The sequence below is a fragment of the Cataglyphis hispanica genome, chromosome 25 (assembly GCF_021464435.1).
Source record: "Cataglyphis hispanica isolate Lineage 1 chromosome 25, ULB_Chis1_1.0, whole genome shotgun sequence".
NCBI classification, from domain to species: Eukaryota; Metazoa; Arthropoda; class Insecta; order Hymenoptera; family Formicidae; genus Cataglyphis; species Cataglyphis hispanica.
The window spans coordinates 228,644-244,646 of NC_065978.1; the positions used below are offsets into that span (position 1 = coordinate 228,644).

Here is a 16,003-nt window from a genome sequence, read left to right on the forward strand (position 1 = left end):
TGCCTCCGCGTTAGCCGCTTTCCTACCGGGCTTTGTGCGCCTATTAACGATTGCGCACGTGCGCTACTACGTAACAGTGATGGTAGCGTGGAACAAATGGGGTTCAGCTTGCCCATCTGCGGAATATTCATCGGAAAGAATTCAAATAATGAACGAACGGATCGTGCACTTTTATCGATCGATGGAAAACTCGACATGAGGAAAGAAACACAACCGCAAGATTAGAGATACGAAAGCGAATCATTCTCTCTTTCAGATAATATTTATATTTCGAAAAAATACAGGTACTGCGAGATACTGTCAATCCAATCGTGGTACACGTTTTCTCTGCGTGTCGATGCCATCGGCTCATAATGGCGTTTCACTCTACGCGATATAGTAAAATGCTACGGTATATTGGCGTCGCGACGACGCTAGGGACACGTCGACGTGTCGCCCGCATCCTGACTTAGCGGCGTAAAAGCGCCCACTAACGAACACGTGCACACGAGCACGCGGCCCGCGCCGCATGGCAGTGTTAATGTACATTGCATAAAATATGACGAGACGAGCGGTTGCAGGGTTCGTGCCATCCATTGCGAATAGCGGCTGCCGGTGCAGTGCGCGGCTATGCGCTGCCCCTCGGTAAACACTGTCATTATAATTCAATTTAATATTAATTTGTACTCGTCCCTGCAAGCGGTGCTCATCCCGCCAGAGCGGTCCGGGAGAAGGTACACGTGCAAAGATCGCGCGATCAACGTTCGCCGATGAAGACCTCGCGACTTTAACGTAGGAAGGCGCGAAATAATACCGGCGAGCGATGAAACATATGCGGATGGATGGATAAATGGATACCATTACAGGCTTTTGTCACAAATACATTTAATATTGCGTACTGAAAATTTATTTATTTTTTTTTTTTTTTTAAGATTGAAAAAATTAACTTAATTTTTTCTTAATTGATGAATTTTATAAATAATTGTAATAATATTATTTAAATAATAATATTAATATTAATAATAATATTAATTTATAATAATAATTAATTTATAATAATTATTAATAATAATATTAATTAATATTAATAATAATATTAATAATAATATTAATTAATAATATTAATAATATTTAAAATAATAATATTTAAAGAGACATTTCTAGTTTGCCTAAATTTAATATAACATACTAGAGTTAACATAGTTAAAATATGATTTATAAAGTTATATTTTTTATTGCTGATAATTTAAATGCGTGTGATAAGAGGGGCGAGGAGGGAGGGGTACATATATTTGAGAAATGTCTATAAAGAATTTCTCTGAAAAGTAAAAAGAAAAAAAGGGAGAGGGTCTGTTACAATCTGCTAAATCGAAGCTGACAAGTTGATCCGAGATGAACGACGTGCGACCAGTTTTTAAAGACGAGTCACCTTCCAATTAGCAATTATTGAGACGTTGCAGCGGTGGGCGCGGAATTTTAAGGAGGTTATTTCGTCTCTCGAGAGGCGAGACAGTCCTTCGCACAAAAATATTCAGTCTCGAGACGGTGCATCATCGTCGGATATATCGCAGATATGATTTTACCTGAGCAAATATCTAGAAATGTCATACTTGGAATACATAATTAATATATTCATAAATAATATCGGAATAATTATCCAAGATTTCGCTTTTCTTCCGCAAATATTTGAAGCTCAAACAGAGATGTTCTCTGTAGATTATATAGACATTTTATGTTTTGATATTTGGCAGCTTTATTTTGAGCAATTTAAATTGGGGGATACACGTGCAAAAGAGCAATGTTTATTAGGTGAAAAGTGAGAAACGTTGTTGAGAAGGTTGAGAACCGGGGGCCACAGAATGATGGATGGTCGCGTTCTTGCTTGTTCATGAGGAAGTTATTACGGTTTGCAGGAGGTGACTGCCGGAGATGTAGAGAACAAGTCAAGGGTCGATCATGGAAAAAGAGTAGAATGTCGCGCGAGCCCCCGATGCCACGCGGTGCTCTCGAAAAGTGCCCCCTTCCATTAAGTGAATCGCAGTAATTGGTTAATGATTGCCGGCCGATCTCTTTGGCCGATGTTCGCGCGACCGAAAGTTCTTTCTTCTTCTGGATTTCGTTCAAGTTATACATCTTTATTTTTTTCTCAAATATTCTTAATAAGACATCAGATGAATTATACATTTTTATAAAATATTTAATGTTATATTATTGAAAGAGAGAGAGAGAGAGAACAAATAAGAAAGTGTTCAATCAATCCTTTATGAGTTAATAGAGATAAATCCGCTTTGCGTAATCCGATCGTGCAAAATGACGAAAGCGCAAAGCTCGTCGGCGTGAAATTGAAAATGAACAGGACAGAGGAGATTGAGAATATAGAAAATTGCGATGCCGGATGCACGGCGAGCTACTTATCGACGCTCGTCGATCTTAATGACAATGTGTACCGCTCGTCGCCCACCGATAGACAAACCCGCGATGTCGTAAGCCGATCGACCGTTTCCCCCCCCCTCCCGCCCTCCCCCCTTCCTCTCGCTCTTTCGCGCGCCAGCTGATTTATCGACGTGCCCTCGAATTATATGCTGCAGCTCGACGCGGCTGGCTTTCACCGACGACATCGTGCCCCTTTTGTCTACTCGAAGGGGGGTTTCGACACCGGCCGCGCCAATTGTTTTCGCTTCTAATCGCGAAATATTGTATCGCGTACATATCGATATGCGTAACGACGCGATCGACAGCATGCCTGAGTGACCCTTCGTCGTGTCGTTTTATCGCGGTCGTAACTACTTGGCCGAGGAATGCGTGCCGTCTGCAAAAATCGATCGCGAGATCCGATCGGAGATACGACGACTCGCGCGAGTGACCGGTTTGGATTTTCATTGGATTGCATGAAAATTTTACGATCGTTTAATCTCATATTTTATATATTAAAAATTGGTTAAATAAAATTACTTAATAATGAATTAATTTAATATTGACTTAAACTAGAAAAAAAAAAAAAAAAACTATTGACTTAACTTAATATTGAAAATTAAAAATTTAATCTAAAAAAGAGAGAATATTTTTTTTTTTAGAATTTCTAAAAAAAAAAACCGCGCTTAATTTTCACAGAGTTGCCGTGAAACGTTTCGAATTCGTAATATCGAATTCCCAAGATACTCCGATTTCTCCATCCTCAGCTAGCGGTTTCGTGGCCTGTACTAAACCGGCCTGCGATTAACGCTCGCAATTTACGCGCGGAAGCCGCGCGCAATGCGACGTGCACTCGAAATGATTTATACGCGCTCCGTCTCTGAACGTGACGCGTCGTTTACCACCCGCTCTCCGGCGAAGATTAATTAACCCTGTGGCGTTTCGAGGGAGAAACGTGCTCGGCTTGGAGCGCTCTTCGCGGGGGCGACGCGGGTCCCGCCGGCTTCGGTTTCTTAATCCAATTTCGTGGCGCATTAATCTAATTATGCCGAGGCATATGCACGTGACGTGCAACTATGTCTGCTGTACTGCTGGACTTTCGTAATGCAATGGCGCCCGGACGTCGGGGAAGCTGTCGGGTAGGCGAGAAACTCGTCCGCACCGAGTGCCCCAGAACTGTCGAAGAGAGGTAGATGGATAGATAGAGAGAGAGAGAAAGAGATATGATGTTTTAAAGATAAAATTTTTTCTTTTATAGTTTCAAGCAAATTTGCATCTTAGGAAAGAATCCATTCAAGTCATGCAGAGAAAAACTTTTGATAAACTTGATAAACCTTTCGCGAATTTAGAAGTGAAAATATAGCTGTGAAACTTGCAATACTTTAATATATTCATTGCATGCAAATATAGTCGAGCAGTAAAACAGTAAAGCAAATTTTACTTTTTAATTTAATTAGACCTCAGTTATTGAAATTTAATTACTAGCATGCTAAAATATGAAAAATTTATAAGAATTTTTTAAATGGAATTTATGTTTAAAAATAAAAATATTGCGAATAAAATATTCGTACGGCTTTAGACGAAATATTTCAATTTTTCAGAAAAAAAAAAAAAAATCTTTTATAAAATAAATTGAAATACATGCTTTATAATTTCTAAGATTGTATCGAGAAATTACGATTGCAATATCGCCGATCGAAGTGGTCCGGCGCATTGATTCGAGAAATGGATTTGCTGGCGAAACTTTCGCTTCGACCTATTAACGGCCACTAAGTTTCACATTAATTACATCATCTGTGTTCAGCGATCTCATAATAGGGACCACTCGCGCTTAGATGTTGCGAACCGCGGAAGTTCACGCGCACTCCCGCGCGAATAAAGTATCAGAGAGAAAGATGGAGGAAAAGAAGTGCGAGGTGAGCGAAGCAGTATGTCGAATAACTTCCTAGAGGTGCGCCTGTCACGAAGCCCCGGGTCATTGGTCACCTCGTTCTTATCTCGCATTGTCTGCGGCCCATCTTATGCACAGTGCCGTTGTACGGTTCACCATAAATGGAATTAATTTACCAGGGATTATATGAAGAAGAAGTTGGTCGGAGAAATAATGGAAGAGCTATCTTTAGTAAATATTTTTGGTCGACAGTTATCTCGTTATTAGTTATCTAAGCAATTAATCGGAATGATTGCATTGGCACATAACTGCTTTATAATTGATTATATTTGTAAGCATCAGAAAATTTAAAATAAAAATCTCTATTTGTTAACTGTATATAGTGCCATGAGATTTGCTCTTTTAATAATTATCCGCAACTTTCTCTACCAATTGAACGTTATGCAAAACTGCATCAAATCGTAAAATTAAAAAAAAAAAAATGCATTGCATATTTTAAATATAATTTATTCTAAATTGCTATTCGATGGGTTAATTTATTTTTACGTAACGTTGTCAGATTCACACTTAGCTGCGGCAGCTGCCAGAAGCGCGTTAAAACTTTGATGCAACGGTGAAACAACGCGCGTTAAAGCTTTGAAAGCGATTGGTTCGCGCTGGAAATCGCTTAATACAGATTATCGTGTAATGTTCGCCGGGCACTGAGTCACGATCATTACTTTTCCTCCAAGAGGAGATCCTCTCTGGAGAAATCCGAAACAATCGTCGACACGCCCATCTACATACACCTATACAGATTTATTCGCGTTTTATTCGTTAGGTAACAATGTGTTTTGCCTGGCGCATATCGTCTCAATGTAACGTAATAATCGTGAGCTATCGCGGTTTATGAACTACTACGAGCGAGTCTCGTCAATATCGACCGATCCGTTTCGTGCAGATGTTCTCTCATTAGATAATTGCATATGTTTAGAAACTTTATTACAATTTTAATTCTAATCTTTTATTGTGACTTAATACATGTCGGTTACTTTTTTATCGAAATAAAAAATTGTACGTAGAGTTTAATAAGTCGAAATGCAATAAAAATTATATTATGTATGACATTTCACGTATTAATATTTATCAATCGTATTAAATTTTATCAATCTTATGAACACAAGGTATCGCATATTATTTGATCATCAACATCGCAAATATAGCTTTGACATACAGTAGAAGCCATATTAAATTTTTTTTACATTATTTTATGAATTATTTTAATAATAGAAGTTTTTAGGTCACTTTTTTTTTGTCGCCACACGCTCGTTTCCATCTCGATCAATGCAAGCGTGAAGCCGCTTATCCATAATACCATAGATCGCGCAATGCGTGACGATCAGATTCACGACCGTTAACTTTCCATGGATGAGAGTCTCTTTGGAGAGACCGAAACAATTGTAGACACACCCATCTACGTACAATATATGCAAGCCCATCGCGTCTAGTTAGGTAACTCGCAACAATGTGTTGTGGACTATATAAGACGTCGCGTAAGTATCCAGTATATGATTATTACTGAATCATTCCATCTCGTCCGATCCGTTTGTTGCGTTATACTACTCAAATTAAGATCATGATTCTTCACTCTCACGGAACGAATTTCAGCGCGCATCTTCAGATTTATTCTCTTTTGTAAGTTGCGTTTGAATTATAGTTATATTATATATGTGAGTGACACTTTATATCGAAGAAAGCTACGATCTCGTTATTTCTGATGCGCTTAGGTATTCGCTCATTTTGCTTCTCGCGAGGTTTCCTCTCAATCATTTCCCATCTCCGTTCTGAATGACGAACTAGGAAGCAACGGAGGCCCTGCCCACGTTACGTGATTACCTGCCATTCGTAAGGTTTTGAGCGGTGACCGCCCTTGCTAAGGAAATTATGAAACCGGTCCGTAATTGAAACTTGACTAATGACAGGACGGGTCATTGCGTATATTATTATAGAGCCATGGATTGGCATTAGCTCCCCTCGCGCAGTCGCAGTGTGCCGGACGTTTGACGGAAGCGCAATAGTGCTCCACGTGGGAAAGGATGCATTAAAAGTGCATCAAACATTGGTGGGGAACTGGTGGTGAGCGGTGCTTGCCGAAAGGTGAGCATTCGTCTGTCGAAATTAACATGGTAAAGGTATTTTCGCAACAGAGATTAGTTCCAACAGAGAGCATAAATGTTTGAGTACTAATTATTATTATCATCATCTACACATATTTTAAGCGTCCAAGGATGAGCGAATAGGGCGGATGTATAGAGCTAAATTATAGAGATACTTTATATATACGCATCATATATATTTTATAAAAAAAAATAATTTTTTATTAAACCATATTTTCAATAAATTAATACACATAATAATTCGGAAAAAAACGCATTTTTAATTTCTCGCGATATATTAGCCGTCGAAAAAAATCATATTTTGATGTTCTAAAAAAATTAGAATCTTAGAGATTAAATTGTAATATCTTATCGATATTGCGTCATCTACATCTTTATTATCATATCCGCCCAAGTGTAACGTGAACACGTCAAAGTACTTAAGGATGTTCTGGATGTACAATAGTAGCAAAAAATGATCAAAATTAAAAAGAAAACATGTTTCTTACGTTTATACTGTTTGAAAAATTAAAAAAATAAACTCGGGTTATGAAGAAAATTTAAGTATCACAAAATAATGTGGATTTTGACGTCTTCGTAAAAGAAAATAGTTGTAATTAATATTTTTCCTAATTTATGGCAGAAACTTTTGATCGTGAATATCCTCTAAAATCAACTGCAAAAAACAATGAAAAACGAGTAATTTGCAGAAAGAGAAAAAGAGACAGATAATATTTTTTTACAATTTTTAGTAAATAATTTTTAAACGAATTAGTGGATCTAAATCAAGTTTTGCACAAATATTTATTAGAATTTCCTTAATATATATGAAAATTTTTATTTCATTGGTAATATTTTTTCTTTGTCAAATTTGTCAATAAGTGCTGCAATAGTAACTTTAAATTTAAATAACTTCCAAACCGTTAAGAGAATTGTGCTTAGTTTTTGCAAAAATATTCAGAAGAAATAGTAGAATAATTTATGAAATTTTAATGCTTTTGTTAGTATTTCGATACATGTCACATATGTACATCCTTAAAGCGCAATCGTTCTCGTGTGCCTACAGATGGAGTATAGAGGCGCGCCGCACGGGCAGCAGGAGCAGCAGTAGCGTTCAGCTATCGTCGGAGACCTGATCGGGCCCGATCTCGCGCTCGGGGGGACGCGAGATCGCGGGGGCGCCGCGGCCGATCGAGCGCGATGGCCGCGACCGACGGTCAGATCGTCGTCGCGGCGGCACGCTGGGCCGAGGAGGCGACGTATCTACGCGAATTCGTCTCCAAGTATCGTTTGCCAGGCGTGATCAAGATCACCAAGGGCCAGTACGGTGGATTGGGCGTGCCGACACTACCGGCGCCCAGTTTACAGAGCACGGCGTTGCTGATATCGGCCGGTCGTCGGCGTAAAATCGTGGCGCAGGCGGTGAAGATCAAGGAGGGACGCCGGGTTGTCGGCGTGGGGCCCAGACTCGCGATACCGGATTCATACGGCGGCTACTTTGAGATCTTGAGCGAGGAAGGTCGCGCGGTGCGCGGCATCGAATCGGTAAGCGAGTTATCGCGCAGATGTCCGGAGGAAGGTGCTTTGGTGCGCGAGACGGTGCGCGCCATTGCCTGTCGGGTGGACGACGATTCGGGGATCGTGGTACCGGAGGGCACGAGGACCCTCGCCGCCGGCGAGACGATTGTCACCGCTGGCGAGGTGGCGTTACCCGGTCGCGGTAGATTTCTGCGCTGCGTGGACTGTCGCGGCGACAGCGTCTTGCTCGGGATGGATCAACGTGGCCGCTTCAGCGCTCTGGCGCGCGAGGACAACATCAGCGGCGTACACACTGCTAGGGCGCTTCTTAGCAAGCGTCTCCCGCTCACCGTGAGACTGGTGCATGGCCAGCCGCCTCGGGGACTTAAATCGTCATCGCAATTCGTGCCCGAGTTGAGGCTGCTGTCGACCTTCGAGGAAGAGCACGTATTCGCGCTCCCATTGCAGAGAGAAGGCGCGGCCGTCGCGCTACCGCTCGCGGCGCCGCTCAAGCTGGTAAAGGCGCGGAACGACGAGGCACTCAGATCGATGCAGGAATTCACGAGGCTGGTGGAACGCGCCTCCCGTTTGGTCGCCGACGTGGCCGATCGAGCGCACGTGCTAGACGGTCGTCTGGGCGAGGGCAAGTCCTCGAGGCAGAGGAGCGGCTCGGGCTTTCTCAGGAGACCATCGACGAACTCGGATCACGCGCCGCTTGGTCATCATAGAAACAGCAGCGCCGGCCATCATCATCATCATCATCATCACTATCACAGCAGCAACGGCCATCAGGCGTCCACTGGTCACTCGAGTTATCGGGACGAGAACAGAATACCGTCCTCATCATCGGCCTGCACGGAGGAATATGACGAGATCGATCAGATATACGACTACGTGCGCGGCTTTGCGCCATTGCCGAAGAGCGTCAGGTCGCCATATGAGAATCCTTTTGTCGCTACAGGTCAAGGTGGCTCCACTCCACCCTTGACACCAGTCACGGTGACGATCGCACCATTGCTCGACGATCGACCGGAACCACCGCCGATCGAGACAATACCGACAAAGAAGATCCAAGCGGAGAAACGGACGAGGCGCGCGGTCAAGGAGGCGCCGCAGCCGCGGGTGGAGAAGCCGCCTCTAGCGAAACTCTATGTGAAGAACAGCGGCACTCAGCGTGGACGTCCGCTAATGAGGCAGAAGAGCGCGTCGCCGTTGAAGGAAACGCCACCGGGTTACAAGGGCGGTTCGCCGCTCTTCAATATACGCTATAAAAGTCTGACGAATCTGCAGCAGGCAATGGAGCTCGACGGCACGCTGGACTCAAGCCACTCGGGCGGAAGGACGTCGGGAGATTCCGGCGCGGGCGCCAAATTGCCAGAAAAAAGGTACGCCAATAAATGGTCGAAATGTATTTGTCAGATTTATTTTGCTTCAATTTGAAGAAGCAATCTTTAATTTCTATCTCTCTCTCTTTTTGCGCAATCATATTATGCACACATATAAAGGCTAATCTTTTTTAAATCTTTTATTAAAGAAGATTAATTAAATAAAAGAATGTCAAGAAAAAACACAATCAAATAATCTATTTATTTTTTTATATTTATTCATTATGTGTTGTATATTAATTGTTGATTATTAAAACGTCATTTAAAGAAGTAGTGATATATTTTTTGGAAAATGTGTTTATTATTGGATTATTAAATAATTATTTTTTATAATACATAAAATAACTTTAATACATTTTTATTTATTTATATGCGTTTAATTATTAGTTGTCTGAATGACATGTTGATATTCATGGTCAAAATTTATCATGCTTTACTATGTCATTTGGTGAATTAGATCGAGACGTTTAAGCAGACCACGTTCGCTGACAAATTTAGTCTGGGAGCTACGAGGTGGAAGCGGTCTTGGTTGCACGAGACCGGAAACACCGCCGCCTGTCACGACTGCACCGCTGCCACCAACCAAATGTGGGCCACGTCTGGCTGTCACTGTCGTAGCACCGCGACGTGTCGGCACGCTCTACCTCTAACTCGTAAGTAGCGTTTTTCAAAATTTTCTATGTTTAAATGTTATCAATTGTTCAAATATTATTTGACAGATTATGGGATCGTAAAAGCGCTTTTGCAAAAAAAAAAAGGTAATTGTAAGGGATCAACTTCCGTTGCGTGTTTAAAAAAAAAATGCAACCAGTGCCCAATTGCTCGAAAGATCGCGTGCGCGGCTATTTTCTGAGAGTTCTTCGTGCGAGCGATCTTCGTCTCCTGTATTTCAGCCAGATGATACTTGCCGCTCGGCGGCAAGTCTATTTGTCGAATGGGCGGACATGCACATTGTAATTAACTATGTCGATGAAAATACCGGTTACGACGTAGTTACAGCCTACTTTGTCCGAGGAAGGAGGACTGAATCGTTAAATTCGCGAGATCTAGGATCGGCAGGATGATGTTTCAACGGGGCGGTTTAGTAGGCATTATAAGAAACGCGCAACGCTACTTCCCTATTGCCATAAGTTCTTATTCGTTTAATCGCTCCCCCTCGCCGCTCTCGATAATTGTAACGACGTCTAAGAAATGTACCTGTCCGCGAACGATTCAGGAAGTTCTTGCAATTACTTCCAATTACAATCCATGGAGAAACCCATTCTTAAACGTAATCGTATTCGGATGCGAGACATAGAAGTCTCACAAAACATATCCGAATCGAAAGACTGATTACAACTATGTAGTAATGTCATAATTTATTTTTTTTTTTCCTCTCTTAAAATTATCGCATTGGTATTTTTTTGATACTTTATCAGAATTACGGAACTCGATCATATTAATCGATGTAAAAATTGTAGCTATAAAATTATCATTTAAATATCGCGAATGAATAAAAAATTCAAATTACTATCTTATTTTATCAAAAATTCAATTTTCAAAGAATACACGAAAAATATTTTTTTTTTTTTAATTCATAAACAAAATTGTTTATTAAAATTTTTAATTCTTTTCGCCTATGACAATAGACTCAACGATGCGTTTACGAAGTTATAAAGCGGATATTGTCAAGTTAACGTACGATATTGTATACGCGTATATCGGGTGTCTCGTAGAATGAGATGTAGCAAGTATATAATTTCCGTGGACGCGATCGGGTCTCGCTCATTTCTCCGTCCGCTAATCCGGCGATGATAATCGACAGCGACAGCGAGAGATTGAAAGCGTTCCTTCGTCACGGGTCTGGTTTTACATCGGGGCGACGATGAGGCGTTTACGGGAGAGGAAGTCAGGAATCGCACAAAGCTTCCTGTCCGCCTGCATCGGCAAACCAGTCAGAATACTGATTAATATTCCTAAGTCGCGGAAATTAGCAAGATCCACGCGGGTTAATCTGCCTAATCTCTCTCTCTCTCTCTTTCTGTCGCGGGTGCCATTTAGCGACGATTAAAAGCTTTACCTCGCGAGAGGGCGGCTCGCTTGGAAACTCGAGATCGGAGGTCGGTGAGAGAGAGAGAGAGAGAGAGAGAGAGAGAGAAGGAGATAGTTGAACGGTGGACTGGCGGTGGACAGCCTCCGGGTATATAACATCATCCGCGCTCGGTGCAGCGCTATAATAGCCCCGGTTCGCTTCGTGAGCGGAATTAAACGAGACCAGGTTCAACGGCTGGACACAAACCGTGGCTTCCGGTCCCAGCGCGCGTCCTGTCCCTCCGCCCGCTTCATCACGTATTATGAAAATTATGATTGTACACGCGATTTCATCGATCGCCATAGAAAGCGAACGGCTTCCGATAACGCAATCGGCGACGATCGTACATCCGGCGGATCGTTTACAATCTGATAGCATGACTTGCAAACAAATCAAGTACATTGATTTCTTTAATAATTATATATGTGCAAAGATTGTTTCAAACTTCAATATTTTCGATATTTTCGAATGTCAATATTCGAGGTATCTCTTGATAATAATTTTGGATAAAAATTTTTATTTACGTATAAAATAGCCAGAGTCGAGTTTCTCGTACATATACTAGCGCATGTCTGCGCTAATCATAATTTAACCGATTCCCTTTCCACTTGCTAACTGTGACTATAATTTGACAGGGGAGAAAGATTTAGTTGGAGAGGCACGATTAGCTTCAGAGTAAAAGCCGAATGAAACTGGCCGGCTAAACCGGACTGCGAGCGAGAAGAAAATTTATAATACGCGGGAAACGCGCGATGATTCCGCAACGGAAACGAGGTTCTCATAGAAGGTTCAGGCCGCGTCTCATCAGGCGCTCGCGTTGCGCTCTCTCACTCGGACGGATCAAAGCTGGAAATTCAGATCTCGCGGCGCGAATTTGCGGTTTTCTCCGTAACATTAATTTCGACGTCGCCTTTCCCCGGCGACTCGCGCTGATCGCGTACTCTAAATTACCCGGCCGTACTTGTCACTTGCGGCTATCCGCAGAATCCTCGCCGCGGGCATTTTCACGTATATTTTAATATCCTAATATATTTTAATATCTACGCGCGAATTAACATTCGCCGTGATGCGAAATTACTACATGTCTTCTCGAGAGAAACAAGGACGTGCTCGTCCGTAACGTTGCTTGTCCGCTAATTAATTAACGCGGATCGAAAAAACACGATACTCTCTCTCTCTCTGTATCTCTGCACGCGCTACTCGTTCTCTCCGAATATCTGAGACGGTGGTAAAAGACGTGTCAAAGCTCCTTTGGGATCTCCAGAGAATAAACGTTTACGGCTACCTACGTTAAACCTCGCGTCATGGGAGGAGATGGATAAGGAGAGATTATCGTTGCCGATAATTAGAAAGTAATCGCGCCGTAGCCACGGTCCTGTATATATATATATATATATATATATATATATATATATATATATATATGAGAGAGAGAGAGAGAGAGAGAGACGATTATCTTGAAAATTGCCGGGTGCGCTGCACCTCGTAGACCCCTTGGAGCCCTTTCGCCTGCGCCGTCAACGACGTTGATTAATATCAACGAATTCCTCCGCGCGTTCGTATAATTATGCTCGTGGCGATATCGACGAACAGCTACGTCGGTTAACGCCCGTGCCCGTGCGACGACGTGCGCCGAACGTAGTATTACACGCGCGAGCGAAGATTGTCGGAGTCTTGGTGGATATGGCGTCTCACGGCCAAGCGATAATATTAAAGCCGATCTATATTCACCGAACGCGATCCCTCGCTCTCTCTCTCTCTCTCTCTTTGCCGTTCGTCTGTGAGCTTCTGACGCTCGCTCCACAACGAGTTCGACGCTACGATCATCTTCAAAATTGCTAGGCGTCCTTGCTTCGTGCCTGTGTTCGCTTGTTAGGGTGTTTCGAAAGGCACGATCGCTTCAATCGTGCCTTCAAGAACGTCATAATATAAACTCGGGATAGTACAACTTGCACGATTCGTAGTAAGTTTAACCGATAGCTAACATGCATGTATAATATAGCTGCGAGAAGATTAGAAAAAAATTATTTCGATTCATGCAATAATAATATTTGCATATTAATGCGTGAAAAATTTCTGAAAAAGTGTACTATATACTTACAATTGAAATCGTTTACACGACGGATGTAAATAATATAGATTTTTCTAAATTTTTAAGTTCGTTTAAATTAAAAAATTTAAAAGAGAAATTTTTATAATTTCTTGTGCCATTGTTTTAAAGAATACCAATCATATAAATATGATTTTTCATATATTTACGCTAAGCAAACGCGTGGCGATGTGTGCTCAGCGTGCTCACTGCATTCGATGCTTTTTCGCTTTCTTCTAACCAAAAGCATGCATATTTATCGTATCCCCGGTTACATTGCATGCAAATTATGGGGACGACGCTCGGCTCTGCGGCCACGTCTTCTCGTTATTCCGTCCCATTGTCTGCCTACATCCTTTCTTCCTGGGTAAATGCCGTCTCGACGTGGTTCACGTGCTTGTAGGCCCGCTTGTACGTCCTGAGTCATCTGATGAATTTTTTCACCCATTTACCGTCTAAAACCATCTACGTACCCCGAGATAGTCGCATATTGAGAGGCGACGAGACAACGGCGGAATGAAAGAAAGAACTTGAAAAAGAATATTATGAAAAGACTGCATTGTCAGCTGCTTCATCTCGAAAGCTCTCACTTAAAACCCACGCCTACGACGGATGGATGACGCGATGCATGGTTGACTGAAAGGTGTCCTGCATTATTCATCTATAAATTCTTTAGCTAATGCGGAGTTTGGAATATTAACTTACTTGAATAATAAAGTTTTTGATTAAATAAACGGTTAAAAAATCAAAAATCTTATTCAATTAAAATGAGAAAGAAAAAATAATAGAATATTATTTTTTTACTTAATTTTAAGACTTTAATTTTAGACTTAAAACTAGAAGTGAGTTTCACTTAAGTGCATGTATGGAAGTGTAATTTCAGGTAGTTCAGAGAGTGGTATTTTCTTGTTTCGAGAAAAGCGATCTGTTTATATGATGATGTGATTGAAATTCTTTGTTCCAAGAATGCGTGCAAAAAGGTATTAATTAATCCTGAAGGTGATCATTAATAAAGCTTACATCTTTAACCAGGAGCATAAAACGAGGGCCAACAAGTCTCGATAAATAAGATTAATACTTGTTGCTGTTTTCGCGTTTATAAGTTTCTCCTAAAAATCTAGAACATTATAATGATTTCTGATCTTATCACGAGATAGGTTCGGATGTCTTAACACATTCTCGGCTTATGACGCAAAAGAGAAAATAAAACAACTATTCTTAAGGAGTCAGCATCGCTTAAAGTCAAAGTTTAATCGCGTCATCGCATAATCAGAAAATATAACGAGTCTCGAAACTTGAGTCGCGTTTAAACGTGATAAAAGTTTTAAGTAATTTGCGATAAATAATGACGTTGCATCGTATCGCGCGAAAAGAAAAGATAATAACACGTTGCGGACACGCGTCTTAAATTGGCAAATTTACTGCGAAGCGACAAGAGCCGCGCGGGTCACGCTTCGCCTACGGAAAAGGGTTTGGGCCTCCATGTGAGTTACGCAAGAGCACGTCAACACTTTGTTTCCTGCGTCAGTAATTTTCTCCGCGAAAGCGAAGCAAATCGATGGCATTGTCGGCATGCCACTCGCCCACGTTTCTCCGGCTGCGTACAACGAGAGGTAAAAGTACGCTTTGAAAATGCGTACTCGCATTTCAACGTGTAACTTATAATTGGTTTACAGCGATAGTCGGGAGATAAATAGACCTGAGGAAAATGGAGAAAGAAGAGATCGAGGGAGAGATATCACCGCGTTGTTCGGCGAAAAAGAAATTGGCGAAAGAGATGCTTTTGGAAGAAAGCATATGTATGTATCATATGTCAAAAGATTTTACATGTATCGATTGCGACATAATAATATATTATTAAGATTGATTAATAAATTAAATAAATTTTTGTTTATTAAACTTGTAACATGCGTACACTCGAGATTGGAGTCATCGTTATGAGAAAAAAGAGCTAAGTAGAAACATCGTTATCTAGTCAGCCTTACAAACGCCGAGTTCGAATCAACATCGCCCATCATGTCTCTACTATTGATACAGATTTAATGTGTGTTTCATAATATTTTTGTAAATGTGATCTATGTTATATACACATGTAGTGTCAGAAACATTGGTTTACATTGGTAATTTTATTATATAAAATCATAATAATTTAAGAAATGAAATTATCTGCCAAACATACGTATCATATATTTATATATAAATATTAATTTATGTGAATTTCGTTTTATTGGATCAATAATTTATATTACACGAATACACCAGGAGATATTAGCATTCCTGCTGCTTGTTTTTCTTTAAACTTCTTGCGTGTACGTATTTTATGAGTCTCTCTCTCTCTCTCTACTCATCCGAATAGGATCCGCAGCCCCCCGAGTAAAACAAATTTTTCTCTTTCCGCTTATTCTTGCTCTCCGACCGCAGCTAAGGTAGCCGAGTATCTACGATAGAGTATCTACGCGTATGTAAAACTATAGATGAGCTTGCCGGGACACACACACATGTGACTCTCGCGCGCGCGTGCAT

General features: G+C 41.3%; 1 protein-coding gene across 4 annotated transcripts in view; it reads left to right on the top strand.

Annotated features, from left to right (window-relative positions):
* Window positions 1-16,003, top strand: part of LOC126858507 (uncharacterized) — a 145,348-nt gene that overhangs the window by 105,594 nt on the left and 23,751 nt on the right. For all 4 annotated transcript variants that reach the window (XM_050608895.1, XM_050608894.1, XM_050608896.1 and 1 more), the window contains exons 4-5: window positions 7,484-9,320; window positions 9,778-9,973. In XM_050608895.1, coding sequence (XP_050464852.1) covers window positions 7,618-9,320; window positions 9,778-9,970 — 1,896 coding nt within the window. In that variant the 5' untranslated portion in view covers window positions 7,484-7,617 and the 3' untranslated portion in view covers window positions 9,971-9,973. The remainder of the gene's footprint in view (window positions 1-7,483; window positions 9,321-9,777; window positions 9,974-16,003) is intronic.